This window comes from Piliocolobus tephrosceles, chromosome 10, assembly GCF_002776525.5.
Source record: "Piliocolobus tephrosceles isolate RC106 chromosome 10, ASM277652v3, whole genome shotgun sequence".
Taxonomy (NCBI): Eukaryota; Metazoa; Chordata; class Mammalia; order Primates; family Cercopithecidae; genus Piliocolobus; species Piliocolobus tephrosceles.
Genome location: NC_045443.1, coordinates 109,996,639 through 110,020,752, shown reverse-complemented (window position 1 = coordinate 110,020,752; position 24,114 = coordinate 109,996,639). Strand labels below are relative to the sequence as shown.

The 24,114-nt window shown below is 43.9% G+C and overlaps 1 protein-coding gene across 5 annotated transcripts in view; it reads left to right on the top strand.

The window, feature by feature from the left end:
* The first annotated feature begins 217 nt into the window (after positions 1–217).
* Positions 218–24,114, top strand: part of HECTD4 (HECT domain E3 ubiquitin protein ligase 4) — a 228,613-nt gene continuing 204,716 nt past the window's right edge. For 3 of the 5 annotated variants that reach the window (XM_023203776.3, XM_023203754.3, XM_023203765.3), the window contains exon 1: positions 276–712. In XM_023203776.3, coding sequence (XP_023059544.1) covers positions 536–712 — 177 coding nt within the window. In that variant the 5' untranslated portion in view covers positions 276–535. Of the gene's footprint in view, positions 713–24,114 lie in introns of all 5 variants that reach the window. The other 2 variants (XM_023203793.1, XM_023203783.3) reach the window with 2 other exon arrangements.

The window sequence follows — 24,114 nt, the reverse complement described above, 5'->3', positions numbered from 1 at the left end:
CTGAGTAGGGACAGGACCGGGGAGGCGGCGTCCTCTTCCCTGGCGCGCTGCAGAGCCAGGGCTACCCTGAATGGCCAGGCGGAGAAGGGGCCGGCAGAGGTCAGGCTGAGGGCCAGCGGCAGCAAGGGGCGAGGCGGAGGTCCAGGCCACCCGGGTGGCATGATCCGCGGAGCGGTGGGCGGGGCGGCGGGCGGGGCCTGTATTGTCCGCTCCGCGGGGCATGCCGGGAGCCCCGCCCCCAACATGGCGTCTCACTGACAGTTGGCTGCCGAGCGGCAGAGGCGGATCCTGCTCCTGAGGGCGGCGGCGGCGGCGGCGGCGGCGGCGGCGGCGGCGGGGCCGGGGTCTCCCGGGCCGGGGTCGGGGGAGATGGCGACTCGGACCGCCTAGGGCGGAGCTGCACGGGCGAGGCGGCAAGCGGGTCGCCGCTGGCGGGCGCGGCGGCCGCTGCCATGGACTGGTGATCGCGGCTGCTGCTGCTCCGTCTCCGCCGTCCGGGCGTCTGCTCCTCAGCTCCAAGCCCTCAGCCGGGGCCATGGGCTCGTCGGCGGCCGCGGCGGCGGCCGCGGCGGCAGCCGCTGACTCGGCACAGTGGCTCTCGGTGAAGGAGGAGACCATCTTCCTACACGACGGGCTGATCCGGGTCACCGACCTGGCCGAGTTGCCCAGCGAGATCCTCGGGGCCCCGGAGGCCGCCGACACCGACCTGGAGGTGAGCGAGGCGGCCCCCGGCCCCCGCCATCGGACTGGCCCACTCGCCCGGCGCCCCCGGGTCGGGCCCCTTCCTCGCCCCAGCCGTGGGCCTCGCCTCCCAGGGGCTGCCGAGGCAGGTGTGTGTGGGCGCGGGGCGGGCAGGTGGGGGCCGCGGCCGCAGGTCTGCAGACCGCCCGCCCCGCTCTCCCTCCCTCCCTCCCCCGGGCCTGGCCGCCTGCCGGGGATTTCATCTGTGGTTTTCTTTTGAGCGTTCCGACACCCGGCATTTTATTAGACTAGCGCCCGGCTCGGCCTTCATGCCCCTGAGGAGCCGCCGCCACCACCCGGGCCTCCCTCCCCTCCCCCACGGGCTCCCTGGACCCACTTCCAGGGCACACCCAGGTTGCTTAGCTTTGGGAACATTTTTATTTTAACGCTGTGCACCCTCCCACCCTTTTCTTCCCTAGTTCTGTGGTTTTTTTTTTCTTTTTTCCGGGAGAGGGTAGTGGCAGCTGTGGGTCCGCGGTGGGCAATCCAGCAACTTCTCTGTGTTGTGTCTGGGATAGATTGACACGGGGCCTTTGTCAGGGAAGCGGGCGGTGTGGACAGCGAGAGGGATGCTCCAGCGGCCCTCCGTGCGCTCTCGGCGAAGGGTCACCGGCGCGTTAGGCCGCAGGGCCTTTTTGTGTGTCCGGGGGTCGCCGAGCATCCCGGGTTCAGAGCTGTGGCAGGTGCAACAGCAGATCTCATCAGTTGAGCTGCTTGGCCTTGGGGGCAGAAGGGAACCAAATGTGCTTGGTTGGTGGGAACTTTCCATCGACTTCACTTGGGTTCGTATTTGCCTAGAGGGGGGGAATACTGGCAGTGGCGTTTCATGGAGGCCAGCGGATGCTGACACTGTTCCCCCTCTACTTCGTGGGATGACATTTTGATGTGTAGGTAGCATGGGGTGTCATCAAATTCTTACTGCCGTATGGAGAGCTTTCTGGGGTAGGCGCAGAGAGGATGGCCTATCTTCTGGCTATAAACGGAATGCGAGGAATCTTTTGTGTTTTGCGGTTTTGCATGCAGTTTGGCTTTACGCACAACGAACATTTATAGAAATGAATTAAAAGCCATTACTGTGTGTTTCTGGAAACGGCAGTGATCAGATCGCATTGGCCGAGACATTTGGACGTGCTTGAGATGCGAATACGTTCCTCTGTATTTTTGTGTCTGGATTTGCGGTTGCTTCAGCACTTCCGTTGTAAACTCTTAATTGACTTATTTTACAATCTAGTCACCAAAAAGAGGAGGATATGGTTGGTAGGGAATTCCTAACATGGAATCATCGTTTTATTGTGTCTCATTTGGGCCTGTTCTATAAAAAGCAAGGTGTGTCTGAGTGTCTTATCTGCCTGAAAACTCAAGGGGTATTATGCTATGATAGTGGAATCTTTTGATTTAATTGGCTGTGTTGTGTGTGAAAGGTGGGAAGTGGATGCTCTTTGTTTCTTTCGTTTCTTTTTTTTTTAACCCCCAGACCGAGTCTTGCTCTGTCGCCCAGGCTGGAGTGCAGTGGCGCGATCTCAGCTCACTGCAACCTCCGCCTCCCGGATTCAAGCGATTCTCCTGCCTGTGCCTCCTGAGTAGCTGGGATTACAGGCGCGCGCCACCACGCCCGGCTAATTTTTGTATTTTTAGTAGAGACAGGGTTTCACCATGTTGGCCAGGCTGGTTTCGAACTCCTGACCTCAAGTGATCTGCCCGCCTTGGCTTCCCAAAGTGCTGAGATTACAGGCATGAGCCACTGTGCCGTGCCTATGCTCTTTGTTTCTTAAAGACTAATCCAAGTTCACAGAACCAAAATTTATATATATGTCATTTATGTAATTTATTTATTTTTAGGATTAGAAAGAGTAGGATTAAAGTATCTGTGCTGTTAAGTTGGTTTTCCTAAAATGTTTGTACATGTATTGCATGAATTTGTCAGCTATTTCTACAGAAGAATGGTTTTAAAAGGAAAGAACCTCTCTGGCCTGCTAGATTTTGTTTTTTTTAATTGCTTTTTAAATTCATGGTCTGATTTCTCAGAAACTAGTATGTGTATGGGTGATACACTGGTAGCAGTGCATAACTTTTTTCATTCTTTCCATGTTATACAGGCTCCATGGTCTCAGGAGAAATAGCTAAGAATATTTTTGTGGCTATTAGATTTGTGTTTGGGTGTATTCATATATATATATATAATCTTTTTGTTTGTTTGTTTGTTTTTGAGACAGAGTCTCTCTCTGTTGCCCAGGCTAGAGTGCAGTGGCTTGATCTAGATCTCAGCTCACTGCAACCTTTGCCTCCCGGCTTGAAGCAATTTTCCTGCCTCAGCCTCCCAAGTAGCTGGGATTACAGGCATGCACCACCATGCTGGGCTAATTTTTGTACTTTTTAGTAGAGACAAGGTTTTGTCACGTTGGCCAGGCAGGTCTGGAACTCCTGACCTCAGGTGATCCGCCTGCCTCAGCCTCCCAAAGTGCTGGGATTACAGGCATGAGCCACCACGCCTGGTACATATATAATTACTTAATAATGTTGATTAAATGTATCCTACATGTCAGGCATTATTTTATTAAATTCTCAAAAGAGCCTAACAGTTGGAAATATTGCACTCATTGTACAGATGAAAGAAGTGCAGAGTAAGTATTCAACTTGCTCAAGAGCACATAAAGAGCTTGCACATTAACCTAGTTCTGTTCACTGCATATCTGCTCCTCATCATAATACTTTATTGCTTCCATGCATGTATAGTATTTGTATTTGCAATTGTTTTAAATTTCATAACTGGCTACAGAAGGAAGAATCTCTATTTTCTTTAGTAACTGTTTCTTTTTCATATTTGAGGAAGATTCGTGGTTTATTAATTTTTTAAAAGCTATCTTTTGAAATACCACCACATCCATGAAATACAGTCTTCCAAGCCTCTCCTTCCAGTGGACATCTGGGTGAATAATGGCCATTTTCCACAGAGTTTTATAATATATAGAATCCTTTAGTTAACACTTTTGGATTATGAGGAACGGGACTCACTGCAGAAGAGTGCAATAGTCTTAGAATTTTAGAGCAAGAAGAGACTGTAGAGATAGTAATTTCCCTCATTTTAGAACGAAGTTCTCTGAGATCAGGAGATCTCAGAGATCAGGAGATGAGGTTATGGCTTAGTCACTATAGCATAGCTAGTTGTGGCAGGGCAATGACTAGACCCTGGCTTTTCTGCGTTTGGATTCTAGTGTTCTGTTCACCCTGTCAGCACTGCTCAAAGTCAATCTAAAGAAAGAATCCCTCCTAAGAAGCAGATCAACATTAACTTAGTATTTTAATTTAAGCAGATCCAGAGTATTTGAATTAAAACTTTTCTTCCCAGTAAGTTCCCTCCCACCCCTCCTCCCTCCCTCCCCTCCTTCCTTCCCTCCCTCCCTCCCTCCCTCCCTTCCTTCCTTCCTTCTTTTTAAGACCGAGTTTCATTCCTCTTGCCCAGGCTGGAGTGCAGTGATGCGATCTTGGCTCACTGCAACCTCTACCTCCCAGGTTCAAGCGATTCTTCTGCCTCAGCCTTCCAGTTAGCTGGGATTACAGGCATGTGCCACCATGCCCAGCTAATTTTGTATATTTAGTAGAGACTTGGTTTCACCATGTTGGCCAGGCTGGTCTCGAACTCCTGAACTCAAGTGATCTGCCTTCCTTAGCCTCCCAAAGTGCTGAGATTATAGGCGTGAGCCACTGCAACCAGCCTCTTTTTTTTTTTTAAAGCAATAAATAATGTTTAATCAACTAATTCATTCAACAAGTATTGGTGGAGTTTAGAGTGAGCTGGGCCAACTGTCCTGGATGTTGGGGATATAGCAGTGGATAAAATAAAATCCTTGTCCTCAAAAAGCTTATAATTTATTGGGATGATACAGACAATGACAAATATGTAACATGACATAGAGGCAAATGATAAGTGCTAAAGAGAAAAGTATAGCTCAGTAAAAAGATGGAGAGCATCGGAAAGAGGGCTCTGGTTTTTTGTTTTAATTTTTTTTGTTAGAGATGGGGCCTTGCTATATTGTCCAGGCTGATCTTGAATTCCTCCTGGCCTCAAGTGATCCTCCCAGAGTGCTTAGTATGGGTCACTGCACCCAGCCAACTGTCCTGTTTTATTTTATTTTATTTTTAATTATTTATTTTTGAGACAGAGATTCTCACTGTTTCCCAGGCTGGAGTGCAGTGGTGCCATCTCTGCTCACTGCAACCTCCACCTCCTGAGTTCAGGTGACTCTCCAGCCTCAGCCCCCTGAGGAGCTGGGATTACAGGCACGCACCACCACGCTTTGCTAATTTTTGTATTTTTAGTAGAGATGGGGTTCACCATGTTGGTCAGGCTGGTCTTGAACTCTGGACCTCAGGTGATCCACCCATCTCTGCCTCCCAAAGAGTTGGGATTACAGGCGTCAGCCACCATACCCAGCCTGTCCTGTTTTATATAGGGTGGACATGAAAGGAAAGCCCAGGATGGCTTTTGAGCAGAGACCTGAAGGGAAGGAGGGAGTATACCATATGGCTACCCAGGAAAGAACATCCCATACAGAGACGACAGCAAGAGGCAAGTCCTTGAGAGGGAAGCGTCCTCAGCATATTTGGAGCTCTGAGCCCAGTAAGCTAAAGGGGAAAGGAGAGATAGGGAGCAGGGGATACAGATCAAGTAGATCCTTGTAGGTGAGGGCTTTGGATCTTACTATGAGTGAATTAAGAATGCAGAGTGTAGGCCGGGCGCGGTGGCTCAAGCCTGTAATCCCAGCACTTTGGGAGGCCCAGACGGGCAAATCACGAGGTCAGGAGATCGAGACCATACTGGCTAACACGGTGAAACTCCGTCTCTACTAAAAAATACAAAAAACTAGCCGGGCGAGGTGGCGGGCGCCTGTAGTGTCTCAAAAAAAAAAGAAAAAAAAAAGAATGCAGAGTATAGCCGGGCGTGGTGGCTCACGCCTGTAATCCCAACACTTTGGGAGGCCGAGGCGGGCAGATCACGAGGTCAGGAGATTGAGACCATCCTAGCTAACACAGTGAAACCCCGTCTCTACTAAACATTAAAAACAAAACAAAACAAAAAAATAGCCGGGCGTGGTGGCGGGCGCCTGTAGTCCCAGCTACTCGGGAGGCTGAGGCTGGAGAATGGCAAGAACCCAGGAAGTGGAGCTTGCAGTGAGCCGAGATCCTGTCACTGCACTGCAGCCTGGGCGACAGAGTAAGACTCCATCTCAAAAAAAAAAAAAAAAAAGAATGCAGGGTGAGGCTTTTTCTTGTCCTTTAAAATAGCCATTTGTTAGAACATGTGGAAAAAGGCAAAGAGAAAAAAAAGAGAAAAAAATAGCCGTTTGTATTTATTTTAATTTTATGTTACTGGTGGAAAGCAAAAGGCATATAGAAATTATTATTATTATTTATTTTAGACAAGAGTCTTGCTCTGTTGCCCAGTCTAGGGTGCAGTGGCACGATCTCAGTTCACTGCAACCTCTGCCTCTTAGGTTCAAGGGATTCTCCTGCCTCAGCCTGCCCAGTACCTGGGATTACAGGCGACCCTCACCTAGCTAATTTTTTTTTATTTTTATTTTTAGTAGAGATGGGGTTTCACCATATTGGCCAGGCTGGTCTCGAGCTCCTGACCTCAAGTGATCCAACCGCCTCTACCTCTGAAAGTTTTGGGATTGCAGACGTGAGCCACCATGACCAGCTTAGGAATTTAAAAAAAAATATTGAAATAAATATACATTTAAGAGAAGTAAAAAAGCAATAACTCAAAAGTAACATCTCAGATGTTATTGCATTTTGCATTGAATTTCATAGAACATTATCCTTGTTAAAGGGAATTTAAGAGGGGGAAAAAAAGGAATAGCTTACCTGTGGAAATTCCAAAAGCGTTCTGCTTCCTATCCCATTTTTCTTTACAAACTGCAGTTGGGAACAAGCAGGCATCGTATATAAGAGTGTTGACAGAGAAGCTGATTAACTTACCCAAGGTGGCTAAGATATTTCTTACTCCACAGTTGAGGTTTATTTGAAATTTAAGCATTTTGGTTAGTGCTTCTCATATTTCATGGTGTTTACTTGTAAGTACTCCCTCTCCACCCTGCCCCACACCACACAAAAACTTGAACATGAATGTTTAAGTCAACTTTATTTGTGACTGCCCAAAGCTGGAAACAATCCAAATGTCCGTCAGCAGGTGAATGGATAAACAGATGTGGTACATCCATACAGTGGAATATTACTCAGCAACAAAAACGAATGAACCATTGGTACTCACAACGTGGATTTATACTGAGTGGAAGAAACCAGACAACAGGAGTACATACTGTAAGACTCCATTTCTATGAAATTTTGGAAATGCAGACTGATGTGTAGTGGTTGCCTAGGGATAGAGGCGGGCAGGAAATGATGAGAGGGACAGAGTATAAAGGAGCATGAAGAAACTTTTGGGGCGATGGCTATTTCCCTATTTTGATTGTGGTGATGGTTTCACATTTGTATATATATGTCAAAACTCATTAAATCACACACTTTAAATATGTGCAGTTTACTGTATGGCAACTATATGTTAATTAACAAATGAAACCTAACAAATGCAAAAGGGTTTTTGTTTATTATTTTGTTTTGCCAAAAAAGAAAAGGGGCATTTGGGTTTGAAGTTGATCAGCTGAAATCGTCAAGGCTTTAAATACTTATCATACACTCAAGTGAAATATTTGAGATGATATTTAGATTTATGTTGATCTATTCTCCTAGGAGGACACTGCTAGCCTGTATATCCTTTGTGCAAAATCCTTTGGAAAGTGTTTATGTACTTTCATAGAATTCTAGATTTGGAAGAGTTAATGAATGAGCGAATAAACTACCCTTGTTCACCAGTAGTGTCGATTACCATGCAATTAATGAGCACTGTAATAGGAGTCACTGAATCATGGTGCAGTATTCTGTGAGCTTGGGCAAAGGCCCAACAGGCTTTCAGGCTTGTCTGGCTCAAGCTGTAAAATGAGAATGAAGTATTTGAGGGCTGTGGGAGACAGTATTGCTTTGAAGTTAAAGTCAGGTTTAAAGAGTCAAACTGGGATCAAAATTCTAGCTCTGCTCCTTGCTTGCTGTGTGACCTTGGGCAAATTCCATACCTTTTTTTAAACATATTTTTCTAGAGACAGGTTCTCTGTTGCTGGCCGGAGAGCAGTGGTGTGATTATAGTTCACTGCAGCCTCACACTCCTGTGCTTTAAGTGGTCTTCCCACCTTAGCCTCCTGAGTAGCTGGGACTACAGGTATGCTACTAATTTTTAAATGTTTTATAGAGATGGAGTCATGCTGTGTTGTCAGGCTGGTTGTGAACTCCTGGCTTCAAGCAATCCTCCTGTCTCAGTCTCCCAAAGTGCTGGGATTACAGGTGTGAGCCACTGCGCCTGGCCTAATTCCGTAACTTCAGAAATCCCTAGTTACTTTTTTTTTTTTTTTTTTGAGACAGAGTCTCGTTCTGTCGCCCAGGCTGGAGTGAAATAGCGTGATCGCAGCTCACTGCAACCTTTGCCTCCCAGGTTGAAGTGGTTCTCCTGCCTCAGCCTCCCGAGTACCTGGGATTACAGGCTTGCATCACCATGCCTGGCTAATTTTATATTTTTAGCAGACATGGGGTTTTACCATGTTGGCCAGGCTGGTCTGGAACTCCTGACCTTTGGTGATCCACCCGCCTCAGCCTCCCAAAGTGCTGGGATTTTATGTGTGAGCCACCGTGCCCAGCCCCTAGTTACTTCTTCTGGTGCATCTTCTTAGTCATCATTGTCACTATCTCTACCACTACCACAACAACAGCGCCAGCATATTGAGTGGCACGTTCTGTGCTAAGTACTTCACGTCCATTATTTTATTTAATCCTCACAAAAAGCATGAGGTTGGTACTGGATTATCTTTATTTTTATTGTTTTTGTTTCTTTTTTGTTTTGTTTTGTTTGTTTGTTTTGAAATGGAGTCTTACTCTGTCGCCCAGGCTGGAGTGCAATGGCGTGATCTTGGCTTACTGCAACCTCCGCCTCCTAGGTTCAAGTGATTCTCCTGCCTCAGCCTCCCGAGTAACTGGGATTACAGGCCCGTGCCACCACGCCCGGCTATTTTTTTTATTTTTAGTAGAGACAGGGTTTCACCATGTTGGCTAGGCTAACTCCTGACCTCAAGTGATCCACCCTCCTCGGCCTCCCAAGTGTGGGGATTTCAGGTGTGAGCCACCGTGCCCAGCCTAGAATTATCTTTATTTTATAAAAGAGGAAACTGGCACAGACAAAAGTTAAGTAACTTGACAAAGGTCAGATAGTTAGTGGCAAAGCTAAAACTGAAATAGATCTGTCTGATTCCAGCCCTGAGTCCATATTCTTGAACTATTGTTACACTATCATCATCTATAAGAATGGGATAATGATAGGGCTAATGTCAGAATTAAAAAGATGGAGGTGGCCAGATATGGTATCATGCCTGTAATCTCATTACTATGGGAGGGGCAAGGAGTGGGTTGGACAACATGGCAAAACTCTGTCCCTACAAAAAAGTACGATAAAATTAGCTGGGCATGGTGGCATGCACTTGTAGTCTCAGCTACTCAGGAGGCTGAGGCTGAAAAATCACTTGAGCCCAGGAGGCAAAGGTTGTAGTGAGCCAAGATTGTGTCACTGCACTCCAGCCTGGGTGACAGAGCCAGACCCTGTCTCAAAAAGAAAAAAAAAATAATAATAAGATGGATGTGGGCTGAGTGTGGTGGCTCATGCCTGTAATTCCAGCACTTGAGAGGCCAAGGCAGGAGAATTGATTGAGTCCAGGAGTTCAAGACCAGCCTGGGCAACATAGCAAGATCCCATCTCTACAAAACATTTTAAAATTAGCTGGGCATGGTTGGCTACTTGGGAGGCTGAGGTGGGAGGATCACTTGAGTCCAGGAGCTGGAAGAGGCAGTAAGCTATGATTGTGCCACAGTACTCCAGCCTGCATGACAGAGTGATATCCTGACACCAAAATATTTAAAAAAAAAAAAATGTGATTATGTTTAAAGTGTGTATTGACTCTCTTTATAAGGTGCTATGTTGCTTGGAAGTTATTTTATTCATATTCAACCAGCTGCCTATTGTATTTGAAAGCAAAACTATCCCATCAACATAATTTTTTCTATAGTAGTGGAATAGTTTTTTGTTTGTTTGGTGATCCCTGCGGAATTTTTTTTTTTTTGAGACGGACCTTCGGTCTCGTTGCCCAGGCTGGAGTGCAATGGCGCAATCTCAGCTCACCACAACCTCCACCTCCCGGGTTTAAGCGATTCTCTTGCCTCAGCCTCCCTAGTAGCTGGGATTACAGGCATATGCCACCACGCCTGGCTCATTTTGTAGTTTTAGTAGACACAGGGTTTCTCCATGTTGGTCAGTCTGGTCTCAAACTCCTGACCTCAGGTGACTTGCTTGCCTCAGCCTCCCAAAGTGTTGGGATTACAGGTGTGAGCCACTGCATCCTGCTGGAATTTTCTTTCCTTTTTTTTTTCTTTTTGATATGGAATTTCTCTCTCATTGCCCAGGCTGTAGTGCAATGGCGTGATCTCAGCTCACTAAAACCTCTGCCTCTTGGGTTCAAGCGATTCTTCTGCCTTGGCCTCCGGAGTAGCTGAGATTACAGGCATGTGCCACCATGCCAAGATAACGTTGTATTTTTAGAAAAGACAGGGTTTCACTATGTTGGTCAGGCTGCTCTTGAACTCCTGACCTCAGGTGGTCCACCCACCTCAGCCTCCCAGAGTGCTGGGATTACAGGTGTGAGCCACTGTGCCTGGCTGGAATTTTCTTCCTTCCCAATTTGTTTGCAATATGGCTAGGCAGATGAAATGATAGATAGTCTCTGTTTCAGTTTTTCTCCAATAGCAAGACCCTAAGGTCTTGCTAAATAAATCAGCTTTGATTATTATCTGTCCTCTTGGCTTCCATCTTGACTGTCATAAAATACCACCTGTTGGCTCGAGATACTGGGTGGGTGGTCATGCATCTCTTCTTTCCTAGGTCTGAAGGTAACTGTGGTGATAATTATGAAAGGACTGTCAATTGCTGAAAGTGCCCCATGCTTTCGCCTCCCCACCTTTCCCTCTTGTTTTACAAAGTGGTTGTGAGGTGAACACAAGGAGTGTAGTCTGCTTTACAACATGTTTAGTCAATAGTTGTAGACAAATGTAAATAACAGCAGGTGATCAGCTATGGGACAAATGCATAGTTATTTCAAAAGGAGAGAAGATTGCAGAAATTGTGTAACGATTATTTTGATCCTGCATTTTAAGCACAGCTTATGTATCTATTAATTAAAAAAAAAAAAACAACTATGAGTAGTATATGAATACATAACTGACAAAATGGAAATAACAGGTAAACCTGAAGTCCCTTTTAAGCACCATCTCTAATTTGGATCTTTGTGTCCTTCCTGCCCTGGCTAACTTAGTGACAATTTTTTTCATGTGTATCCTTCAAGACCATTTTAAAATTTTGGTGTGTATATAACACATTCTATTTTTTTCTTTTTTACATAAAGATGTCATACTAGACATATCTTTCTGTAACTTGCTTTTTTTTTTTTAGACTCAAGGATATGTTTTGATCATTCTATGTCTCCATATATATATCTACCACATTATTTTTAAGTGTTGCACAAGACTCTAGAAATGCCACAGTTTTATTTAGACATTCCCTATTGATGAGTATCTTAGTTTCCTGTTGCCATGCTAACAGATTATCACAAATTTCGTGGCTTAAGGCAGCATGGATTTATTCTTTTACATTTTTGGAAGTCAAAAGTTTGAAATGAGTCTCACTGGGCTAAAAGTCAAGCGTTGGTAGGTCTGGTTCCTTCTGCAGGCTCTAGGGGAGAATCTGTTCCCATGCCTTTTCCACAGCTTCTTGTGGCCACTTGTATTCCTTGGCTTGTTGCTGTTTCCTCCATCTTCAGAGTACGTTACTACAGTCTCTCATCTGTCATCACGTTGCCTTCTCCTCTGACCCACTCTTCTCGCATCCCTTTTATAAGCACCCTTGTGAGTACATTTAGGGCCCACCCAGATAATACAGGATAATCCCTCCATCTCAAGATCTTTAACTTAATCCTATCTGCAAAGTCCCTTTTACCATCTAAGGTCACATTTATAGGTTCCAAGGATTAGTAAGTGGACATTTTGGTGGGCGCCATTATTCAGCTGAGCATGATGGGTATTTTGGTTGTTTTCCGTTTTTCACTCTTAAAAACAGTCCTTCAGTACAGATTCTTGTATGCCTGCTTATGCACACCTGAGATTATTTCTCTAGGGTAAGTGGAATTGCTGGGTCATTGGTGACAAGTTAATTTTAATAGATACTACCAAATTGCCCTCCTGTGTGACTACCAATTATAGTCCCGGTATTAGTGTTTGATAGGGCCTCTTTTCTGCACACCCTTGCAGAGGCCATTTTAGAAGTCGTAAGTTCGCTTAATTTGGCTAGGTGAGGTGGCTCACACCTGTAATCCTGGCATTTTGGAAGGCCAAGGCAGGCAGATCACTTGAGGTCAGGAGATCGAGACCAGCCTGGCCAACATGGTAAAACCCCATCTCTACAAAAAATATTTTAAAAATTAGCTGGGCATGGTGGTGGGCGCCTGTAATCCTAGCTATTTGGGAGGCTGAGGCGGGAGAATTGCTTGCACCTGGGAGGCGGAGGTTGCAGTGAGCCAAGATCACGCCACTGCACTTCAGCCTGGGTGACAGAGCAAGTCTCTGTCTCAAAAAAAAAAAAAAAAAAATCATAGGTTTGCTTAATAAGCCAATGACTTTCACTCCAAAAGATGCATCCAATGGATGTAATTGGGTACCTAGAAATGCACGCTGAACCTGGTCAGCCAAAAGAAGCCAGAGTTTTCTGTCAGTGCCATCCAGCTCTTTTGACTTCACTTCAGATCACCTGTCTTGTGGCTTGATAGTCTTCTTGTCCTGGCATAGGCTCATTTTGGTCTGTAATCCAGTTAATACAGACCATGTCCATATATAGGCAGGAGAGAAACGACGACTCCTTACTCCGTGATGGTTTGTGGAGAGTGCCAGAGACCAGCAGGGCAAGGGAGCTACACACACCGGGAAGAGAAACATTGGCTCCCGAAGTGTGCTCAGAATACACAGCAGTTGTGAGGCAGACTATTTGGACTTAGATCCCCTGAAAATTTTCTCTCTTACATGCTAATATCATGAATGATTCCACATTTTTTTTTACCTATATGAAAAATACCTATATTAAGTGGATTGTATTTTTATGCTATGTAAAACTTTTTTGATTATAAATAAATAATACAGGGATGTTGTTGAAAATAGAGAAAACATCTAAAAGTGTAAGAGAGACAATAAATACCCTGAGATTACACCATTCCACCAGAACGAAATTTTTTTTTATTATTTGCTTCTTCAGCTCATATTTTTATATAGATAAAATTGGGGTTATATGCTATTTGCAGTTTTGGATCCTGTATTCACTTACTGGGAACATTTTGAATAAGATTTAAAGATATGATTTTTAATGTCTGCATAGTAATTTATGGATATACTATAACTGTCTTCTGTTTCTTCAAATCTGCTATTTTAAAGATAATCTGCTATTTAAAGATAATATCAATTTATAGGAAGCAAAATAATTTTTGGTATTTAAAGTGTTATCTGTTTGATAGAGTTTGGTAAATTATACATTTGTAGTGATTTTTAAAGTGTTTCTGTGACTTATTACTGTTAATACTTTATAATTTCAAGGGATTTTAATAGTGCTGTATGAATCCTCTCCCAATAATGTTGAATATTTGCATGGAGCTTGTAGTTTAGAAAGTGCTATTAAGCACATTTGGTGAATAATTAATGTTCCATGATGGGACACTTTGGAGTGGACACATTTGGATCCCTAGCGCTGTTACTAAAACCTGCAGTTGGCTGAATTACTAGGTCAGAGCACAGTGTGTAGCAATTTTAGATTAACAATAAGATGCGTAATTTGCAAAATATTTAATGCAAATTGTAGGTTTAATGCTAATAACTATAGATTCGGCATTCAAGTAGTGGTTTTATACTAACAAAGTATTAACATTCAGTTTGTATTTGTAATGGATCTTTTTTTTTTTTTTTTTTTTTTTTTTTTGAGACGGAGGAGTCTCGCTCTGTCGCCCAGGCTGGAGTGCAGTGGCGCGATCTCGGCTCACTGCAAGCTCCGCCTCCCGGGTTTACACCATTCTCCTGCCTCAGCCTCCCGAGTAGCTGGGACTACAGGCGCCCGCCATCTCGCCCGGCTAGTTTTTTTGTATTTTATAGTAGAGACGGGGTTTCACCGTGTTAGCCAGGATGGTCTCGATCTCCTGACCTCGTGATCCGCCCGTCTCGGCCTCCCAAAGTGCTGGGATTACAGGCTTGAGCCACCGCGCCCGGCCTGTAATGGATCTTTTCAGCGTTTACTATATTTGCTTTGTGCTCTGTAGTTTGTGTTACAATTTCAAATGTGTAAAGTCTAATACAATAGATGTAGCTATTTATGGGGCAGAGTAGAAAATCTGGACATGTTTGCCCTTTTTTTTTTTTTTTTTTTTTTTGAGACGGAGTCTCCCTCTGTTGCCCAGGCTGGAGTGCAATGGCAAGATCTTGGCTCACTGCAACCTCTGCCTCCCAGGTTCAAGCGATTTTCCTGCCTCAGCCTACCAAGTAACTGGGATTACAGACACGTGCCACCATACCCGGCTAAGTTTTGTATTTTTAGTAGAGACAGGGTTTCACCACGTTGGTCAGTCTGGTCTCCTGACCTCGTGATTCACCCGCCTCGGCCTCCCAGGTTCTGGGATTATAGGAGTGAGCCACCCCGGTGCTCTTTTTTTTTTTTTTTTTTTTTAATGCTCGAATACTTAAGAATGTTGGCCAGGTGCATTGGCTCACACCTGTAATCCCACCACTTTGGGAGGCTGAGGTGGGAGGATCGTTTGAGCCCAGGAGTTTGAAACCAGCCTGGGTAACATAGGAAGACCCTGTCTCTACAAATAATTTAAAAATTAGCCAAGCATGGTGGCACAAGCCTGTAGGCCCAGCCACTTGGGAGGCTGAGGTGGGAGGATTGCCTGAGCCCTGGGAGGTTAAGGCTGAAGTGAGCTTTGATCATGCCACTCTACTCCAGCCTGGATGACAGTGAGACCTTGTCTCAATTAAAAAAAAAAAAAGGGCCGGGCGCGGTGGCTCAAGCCTGTAATCCCAGCACTTTGGGAGGCCGAGACGGGCGGATCATGAGGTCGGGAGATCGAGACCATCCTGGCTAACACGGTGAAACCCCGTCTCTACTAAAAAAATACAAAAAATTAGCTGGGCGAGGTGGTGGGCGCCTGTAGTCCCAGCTACTCGGGAGGCTGAGGCAGGAGAATGGCGTGAACCCGGGAGGAGGAGCTTGCAGTGAGCTGAGATCTGGCCACTGCACTCCAGCCTGGGCGACAGAGCGAGACTCCGTCTCAAAAAAAAAAAAAAGAAATATGTGCCAACATATTTGCATTAAAACAGTGTTAGGTAATAGAATTTCCTTCTTTATTTCTTGATACTAATTCCTTCCTAATCATTCAGTTATGGAGCAGCTGAAAAACAACTACTGGTTTAATCTGGAAAGGAGAAAATAGATGGAAAGGTAAAATACATTTGGGGAACTTTGGAGGAAGCTTGGCTTTTTTTTTTTTTTTTTTTTTTTTTTTTTTATGAGACAGAGTTTCACTCTTGTTGCCCAGGCCAGAGTGCAATGGCGCAATCTCAGCTCACTGCAACCTCAGCCTCCCAGGTTCAGGCAATTCTCCTACCTCAGTGCTCCTAGTAGCTGGGATTACAGGTGCTTGCCACCACGCCCAGCTAAATTTTTGTATTTTTATTAGAGATGGGGTTTCACCATGTTGGCCAGGCTGGTCCTGAACTCCTGACCTCAGGTGATCCACCCACCTTGGCCTCCCAAAGTGCTGGAATTGCAGGCATGAGCCACTGGACCCTGCCGGAAGCAGTTTTTTGGTTGAGTTTATAAATAAAATTTCCTTTCCCTCAGGGGTTCTGAACCTAAATAGGATGCAGAGATGCATGGGATACTATGAATAGAATTTATGGCATCTGTGACCTTGGATGGGAAAAATATATATATGTTTATTTTCACATACCTTTAGCTGAAATTCAGAATTTTGTTTTCTTTTTTTTTTTTTTGAGACCAAGTCTTACTTTGTCGCCCAGGCTGGAGTGCAGTGGCACAATCTCCGCTCACTGCAACCTCCACCTCCCCGGTTCAAGCAGTTCAAGCGATTCTGCCTCAGCTTCCCGAGTAACTGGGATTACAGGTGTGTGCCACCTTACCTGGTTAATTTTTGTATTTTTGGTAGAGATGGGGTTTCGCCATGTTGGCCAGGAGGGTCTCATACTCCCGACCTCAAGTAATCTGCTTGCCTCAGCTTCCCAAAGTGCTGGGATTACATGCGTGAGCCACTGCACCCAGCCAAAAATTAGCATTTTCTCCCTCTGAAGGCAGTCAATAAACTCAAGTAGTATTGGCAGTGTACCCACATGTACAATACAAAAAAAAATATTTACAGGCAACTTTTTCTTTTTCTTTCTTTTTTTTTTTTGAGACAGAGTTTCATTCTTGTTGCCCAGGCTGAAGTGCAATGGCGCCATCACGGCTCACCGCAACCTCCGCTCACTGCAACCGCCTCCCGGGTTCAAGTGATTCTCATGCCTCAGCCTCCAAGTAGCTGGGATTACAGGTGCCTGCCACCATGTCTGGCTAATTTTTGTATTTTTAGTAGAGATAGGGTTTCGCCATGTTGGCCAGGCTGGTCTTGAACTACTGACCTCAGGTGATCTGCCCACCTTGGCCTCCCAAAGTACTGGGATTACAGGCACTCTTTTTTTTTTTTTTTTTAATGTTGAAATAATTAAGAATGTTGGCCAGGTGCGCCCAGCAACAAGCAATTTTTTCAAAATAGAACGATGTCTTTTTTAAGAGATGCATTCTCACTCTGTTGTTCAGGCTGAGTGCAACGGCTTAATCATAGCTCACTACTGCCTCAATTTCCTGGGCTCAAGTGATCCCGCCATCTCAGCTTCCCAAGTAGCTGGGACAATAGGCTCACACCACCATGCCTTACTAATTTTTTATTTTAAAAAATTTTTATTTTTTTGTAGAGATGAGGGTTCACTAGGTTGCTCAGGCTGGTCTTGAACTCCTGAGCTCAAGTTGTCTACCCACCTTGGCCTCCCAAAGTGCTGGGATTACAGATGTGAGCCACTGTGCTCTGCCAAAATGGAACAATTTTTTTTGTTCAGGTATTTTGCTTTTTTCCCTCTTGTCTAAGGAGAATGTTGGTCAGCTGAAAGTATGTAAATAAAATGTAATCAAATTTTGTTAGTGTTGGTATCTTATACTGCTAATCAGTTTAAACAGGTAACTTCAAACAGTAACTGTTGCCTGTAATCCCAGCACTTTGGAAGGCTGAGGTGGGTGGATCGCCTGAGCCCAGGAGTTAGAGACCAGCCTGAGCAACATGGTGAAACCACATCTATACTAAAAATACAAAAAATTAGCTGGGCGTGGTGGTATACACCCAAGTCCCAGGTACTCAGGAGGCTGAGGTGGGAGGATCGCTTGAGCCCAGGAGGCAGAGGTTGCAGTGAATCAGCCGAGATCACGCCAGTGCACTCCAGCCTGTGCAACACAGGGAGACCCTGTCTCAAAAAAAAAAAAAAAAAAAAACCAACCAAACAAACAAACAAAAAAAAACAAAGAAGAAGCAGTAACAGTTGCTATCCCAAGAGAAACATTGTTTTTTAAAATCTGAAATGCATTTTTGCTTCTGTCCTCTTATAGAGTACAATTATATGCCTGTAGTTTCTTTTGTTGTTCAGATTGTTGTTTTACATTAGTATTGTCAAGGTTCAGGAGTTTTACTTAAATAGCCTCCAGAACTGCACTGGTAGCCACCACCCACATGTGGCTATTAAGTACTTGAATGTGGCTGGTCAGAATTGAAATGTGCTGAAAGTATAATACACATCAGATTTATGAAGACTTCATGCAAAAAAAATTTAAAAGAACTCAGTAGTAATATTTTATGTTTTATTTTATGTTTTTTTAGAGGCAGGGTCTCACTCTGTCACCCAGGCCAGAGTGCAGTGGCATTATCGTAGCTCTCTGTAACCTTGAACTCCTGGGACTCCCCAGCAGCTAGGACTACAGGCATATACCATCACACCCAGCTAGTATAATCCATATTGATTAAATGTTGAAATGATGATTTGTATATATAATGGGTTAAGTAAAATCTACCATTTAAATTAAAAATGCTAAAATTAATTTTATCTGTTTATTTTTACCTTTTTTAACATGGCTTCTGGAAAATATTAAATTATATATGTGTCTTATATATTTCTATTAGACAGCACTCTTTAGATAGAGGTCAGTAAACTGGGGCTTTCAGGGTCATATCCAGCCAACTATCTGTTTTCATAAATAAAGTTTTATTGGAACATAACCAGCCTATTTGTTTACATATTGTCTGCCTTCATGCTACAAAGCAGAATTGAGTAGTTGTGACAAGATCTTATGCCCCACAAGCCTTCTAGGGCTCTGTGATCAAATAAGATCATAGGTTGAGGACACAGGTCAGGAAAAATTCACTAATGGAGAATCAAATAAGAATATATAGTTATTTTTGATGAACTGAAGTAGTTCAGGTGAGACTCTAGGAATTTTAATTGCAGTTACACTTTTACTTTTTAATTTTAAAATTTTTTATTTTTTTATTGAGACAGGGTCTTGTTTGTTGTCCAAGGCTGGAGGGCAGTGGCGCACAGTCACAGCTCACTGCAGCCTACACCTCCCGGGCTCAGTTGATTCAAGTGCCTCAGCTTCTTGAGTAGCTGGGGCTACAAGCCCATGCCACCATGCCTGGCTAATTATTGTGTTTTTGTAGAGATGGGGTTTCATCATGTTGTTCAGGTTGGTCTCAAACTCCTGGGCTCAAGCTATCTATCTGCCTTGGCGTCACAAAGTGCTGGGATTACAAGCGTGAGCTACTGCTCCTGGCATACATTTTGCCTTTTATTTATTTATTTTTATTTTTATTTTTTTGTGAGATAGCGTCTTGCTCTGTCACCCAGGCTGGAGTGCAGTGGCGTAATCTCGGCTCACTGCAAGCTCCACCTCCCAGGTTCAAGCAATTCTCCTGCCTCAGCTTCCCAAGTATCTGGGACTACAGATGTGTGGCACTACGTCCAGCTAATTTTTGTATTTTTTGTAGAGATGGGATTTCACTATATGTTGGCCAGGCTGGTCTCGAACGCCTGACCTCAGGTGATTCACCTGCCTTAGCCTCCCAAACTGCTGGGATTACAGGCATGAGCCACCGTGCCCAGCCCATTTTGCATTTTGGATAAGAAGAAAACCCTTCCCAACAGTTGCAATATTATTAATATTTTTAGTATTGGAACATAGAGAAGTAATATGGGATCAGGACCTTTGATTTTTTTTTTTTTTTTTTGAGATGGAGTCTTGCTCTGTCATCCAGGCTAGTGCAGTGGTACGATCTTGGCTCACTGCAACCTCTGCTCACTGCAACCTCCACCTCCCAGGTTCAAGCAATTCTCCCACGTCAGCCTCCCGAGTAGCTAGGATTGCAGGTGTACGCCACCACGCCTGGTTAATTTTTTAATTTTTAGTACAGACAGGGTTTCACCATGTTGCCCAGGCTGGTCTCAAACTCCTGACCTCGTGATCCACCTGCCTCAGTCTCCCAAAGTGCTGGGATTACAGGCATGAGCCACCATACCTGGCCTGACCTTTGATTTTTATGTAGAGCATAGTGAATTTTACAAAGAGAATAATGAATTCCTCAGAGATTTCTGAAAATAGCTAGTTAGATGGAGTTAATTGAAAATATGTTATTTTGATCATCATTCTAAAAATATTAATGACTTTGAATGAATTTTTTGTTTAACTTAGTTGTTCTATGATTAAGTAGTGAACTTGAGCACTATTCTATTTATTTTGCACATTTTCAGGTTTTCAGTAAACCTTTTCTGTGTCCATTAAGCCACTTTTATTGAGTGGTAGTGCCTTGAAAACTGGGCCAGACGTGGTGGCTCATGCCTGGAATCCCAGCTGAGGATTTGGGAGACCGTGGTGGGAGGCTTGCTTGAGCTCAGGAGACCAGCCTGGGCAACACAATAAGACCCCATCTCTATATATGAGAGAGAGAGAGAGAGAGAGAGGGTGTGTGTGTATACGTGTGTGTATATACACATATGTAAATTTTATATACATATATATTATCTATTTTATTATATATATATAAATTTTTTAAAATTAAAGAATGGAACTGTTACAGAAGTTTTAAGATTTAGTGTAATCTAATTACTGATTAGCATAATAAAGCTATTGATAATTTATTTAAAACATTACAAAATACTTAAAATTTAAAAAAATTAAAATGTTAGAGGAAATTTTGAAAATTTAGAAGACGTAAAAAAACATAAGGGAGGCTGGGCACAGTGGCTCACGCCTGGATCCCAGCACTTGGGGAGGCCAAGGCGGTCGGATCACATGAGGTCGGGAATTTGAGACCAGCCTGGCAAACATGGTGAAACCCCATCTCTACTGAATATACAGAAATTAGCCGGGCATGGTGACGTGTGCCTGTAGTCCCTGCAACTCTAGAGGCTCAGGCAGGAGGACTGATTGAGCCCAGAAGTTTGAGGCTGCAGTGAGCTGATTTTGCCAGTGCACTTCAGCCTGTTTGACAGAATGAGACCCTGTCTCAAAAAAAAAAAAAAGAAAATTTAGAATTACTTCACATTCTAAAAGTCAAGAGAGAATACAGGGGAATGTCACCTTGCTAACATGACGCTCCCCACCTGCCTCCCCCACCACCAACTTCCCAGCAGCAGCCAATATTAGTAGCTGCTTAGATGCTCCCCAGAGGTAGTAAGCACATGTATGAGTGATACATGGGCAGATTCCTCTCTGACCTGGGCTCCTGATGTGTTCCCCTCCCTCCCATCACTCCACTGCAGTCTCCATAGCTTTCTTGTGTTCCCATAGAGGAGGCCTGCAGGTTGGCTTCCTTAGGCCCTTACTCTTCACTCTGGAGAATATTAACTTCCATAAGGCAACAGTCCACCAGGTGATAAAGGTAGTATTTTTTAGATTATTAAAGTATGAAGTACTTAGAAACCTAACATGTTAGAAAAGCAAAATAAAACAAAAAGCAAGGATATTACCCAGGGCAGCTTCAGCTCTGTTAGCAGATCAATGAGGATAGCTTTGAAACAACTGAAACGGAAATCTTTTCAAACAGATACATACAGTTGTGTACATAAGCACAGTCCCAGTGAATACAGATAGATACTTAAGTATCACAGCAGTAGAGACAGAGGACTTGTAGTGAATTCAAAGGCCCTCTGGTTGCAAGTCTGTTTGATAATTCCTACATACATTGTAATCGGGAAACTATAGTGTTAACTAGAAGAGTGCTCCCAAATTCTGATCCTACCGGTTTATTTCATCTTTCTCCAAGTAGTTCTATTTGGTGCTTCAATGGCCTTCGTCCTGCTTCTGGAGTTAAGCAGGTACTTACACAAAAAATAAATATATATCCTGCACATGACTGATTTTTAAATGTTTGTAAAGTACTATATTGTAGAGTTTTTTGTTGTTTTTGGAATACACGTTAACATGCAGGGCCGTACAGAATATTGTGCCCTGTGGGATTTAAAGGAGGATGGTATATGGAGTCAGTGACAAATAACCTGGGACTTCAAAATGCAGGGTCCTTCAGGGGATCCTTAGGAACACAGAGTGAGACTAGTGGTTAAGACTGTAGGCTTTGGCATTGACACATCTCGCCAGCTGTTAGCTCAGCTCTACCACCTATCAGAATTTCAATTTCTTGGTTATCAAATGCCCCCCCTCAAGGGTAAATAAAGGCCAGGTGTGGTGACTCACACCTGTAATCTAAGCATTTGGGAGGCTGAGGTGGGAGGATTGCTTGACCCCAGGAATTCAAAACAAGCCTGGGCAATGAATGTAGTGAGACCCTATCTCTACAAAAATAAAACTAGAAAATTAGCCAGGTGTGGTGTCATGCACCTGTAGTCCCAGCTACTTGGGAGGCTGAGGTGGGAGGATCGCTTGAGCCTAGAGGTTGAGGCTGGGGTGCGCTGTGATTGCACCACTGCACTCAAGCCTGGGAGACAGAGTGAGACTCTGTCTCAAAAAAAAAAAAAAAAAAAAAATGGGGTAAATAAGAAGACTAAATGAGATAAATGGGGTAACACACCCAGAATAGCAACTGACATATGACATATAATGATGAAGAAAATGCGGATGGGAGAAGAGCTTTGTTGTTAAAACACCTGTTATAATTCAAGTATTGGGTCTCGCAAGTCTTTGTTGGTGTGTTGCATTCTAAAATCATGTATTGTCGTGGATGAACAGACATTATCCTTCAGGTTCTTTAAAGTTGGAAAAAATTAGATCCTTGTCTTTATTCAGGTAGATAAATAATAATACTGTTTTGATCTTATCTTTTTTTTTTTTTTTTTGAGACGGAGTTTCTTGTTCACCAGACTGGAGTGCAATGGTACGATCTCAGCTCACTGCAACCTCTGCGCCCTGGGTTCAAGCGATTCTCCTGTCTCAGCCTCCCAAGTAGCTGGGATTATAGTAATGTGTCACCATGCCTAACTAATTTTTGTATTTTTAGTAGAGATGGGGTTTCACCATGTTGGCCAGGCTGGTCTCCAACTCCTGACCTCAGGTAATCCACCTGCCTCAGCCTCCCAGAGTGCTGGGATTACAGGCGTGAACCACTGCCACCGGTGAATCTTATCTTTAACAGAAATAATGTTGTTGGTTATTTTTGCTAGAGACATATGGGACCAGGTGTAATTTATTTCCCCAGACTGAATTTAAAACGTTTTTGCAAAAGGGGATCTTAATGATATATTTTCTCATATATATTTTAATACTTTCCTTTCCCTATATTTCTGTTTTATTTTTTCACTTCGTTGGAGATATAAGGTCAAGGTACTTAGTTCTTGAGAAGTGCCCCTCAAGGAAAACTTTATTCTTGGGATGATGGATGCTTCCAGTGGAAACTCTTTTGATATATAACTTCTTTGATGATGGAAAATTTTGTGAATGGTAAGAATAGTATTTTGCTACTTTATAAATTTTATTTATTTACTTAGAGACAGGATCTCACTCTGTTGCCCAGGCTAGAGTGCAGTGGCTATTCACAGGTGCGGTCATGGCACACTGCAGCCCCAGACTCCTGGCTTCAAGCAGTCCTCCTGCCCCAGCCTCCCAAGTAGCTGGGACTATAGGTGCATGCCACTGCTCCTGACTGTTTTGCTACTTTTATGTGTTTAAACCTATACCTAGATACTTTCTAGAAATACTCCACCTTTTTTTCTAGTTAGCAAGAAAGATACTTTCTAGAAAATGGAGGAAAGATCATTGCAACTTCTTGTCCACGTGATTGTCATCCAAACCAGAAGATATCTCTGTTGCATCAATCGGGAAAAGTCCATTATTGCACCTGTGCATGTTCCTTCCTCTTAATTCTCTTTGGGCTTTGTAGCAGCTCTTCTTAAGCTTTAATGTACGTACCACCTGGAGGTTTTGTTAAAATGTGGAGTAAGGCTGGGTGTGGTGGCTTATGCTTGTAGTCCCAGCACTTTGGGAAGCTGAGGCAGGAGGATCAGTTGAGCCCAGAAGTTCAAGTTTGCAGTGAGCTATGATCGCGCTGCTGCACTCTAGCCTGATGACAGACATCTTGTCTCTTTAAAAAAAGAAATGTAGGCCAGGCACGGTGGCTCATGCCTGTAATCCCAGCACTTTGGGAGGCCAAGGTGGGTGGATCACTGGAGGCCAGAAGTTGAAGACCAGCCTGGCCAAAATGGTGAAACTCCATCTCTACTAAAAATACAAAAAGTAGCCAGGCTGGCACCTGTAATCCCAGCTACTCAGAAGCTGAGGCACAAGAATCGTTTGAATCCGGGAGGCAGAGGTTGCAATGAGCTGAGATCGCGCCCCTGCACTCCAGCGTGGGCGACAGAGTAAGATTCCATCTCAAAAATGAAATACATAATGAAATAAAATAATATGTAGACATAGAGTCTGATGTGGTTGCTGGGGAGGGGGGGTGATCCTGAGAGTTTGCAGGGTTGTTTTTGGCATTTCTTTTTTGTTTGTTTATATTATTCCTTTTTGTTTTTGCTTGTTTGTTTGTTTTTTTAAAAGCATGATTCACGTGGTGGAGAAGATTTTGCATTTCTTTTTTTTTTTTTTTTTTTTTT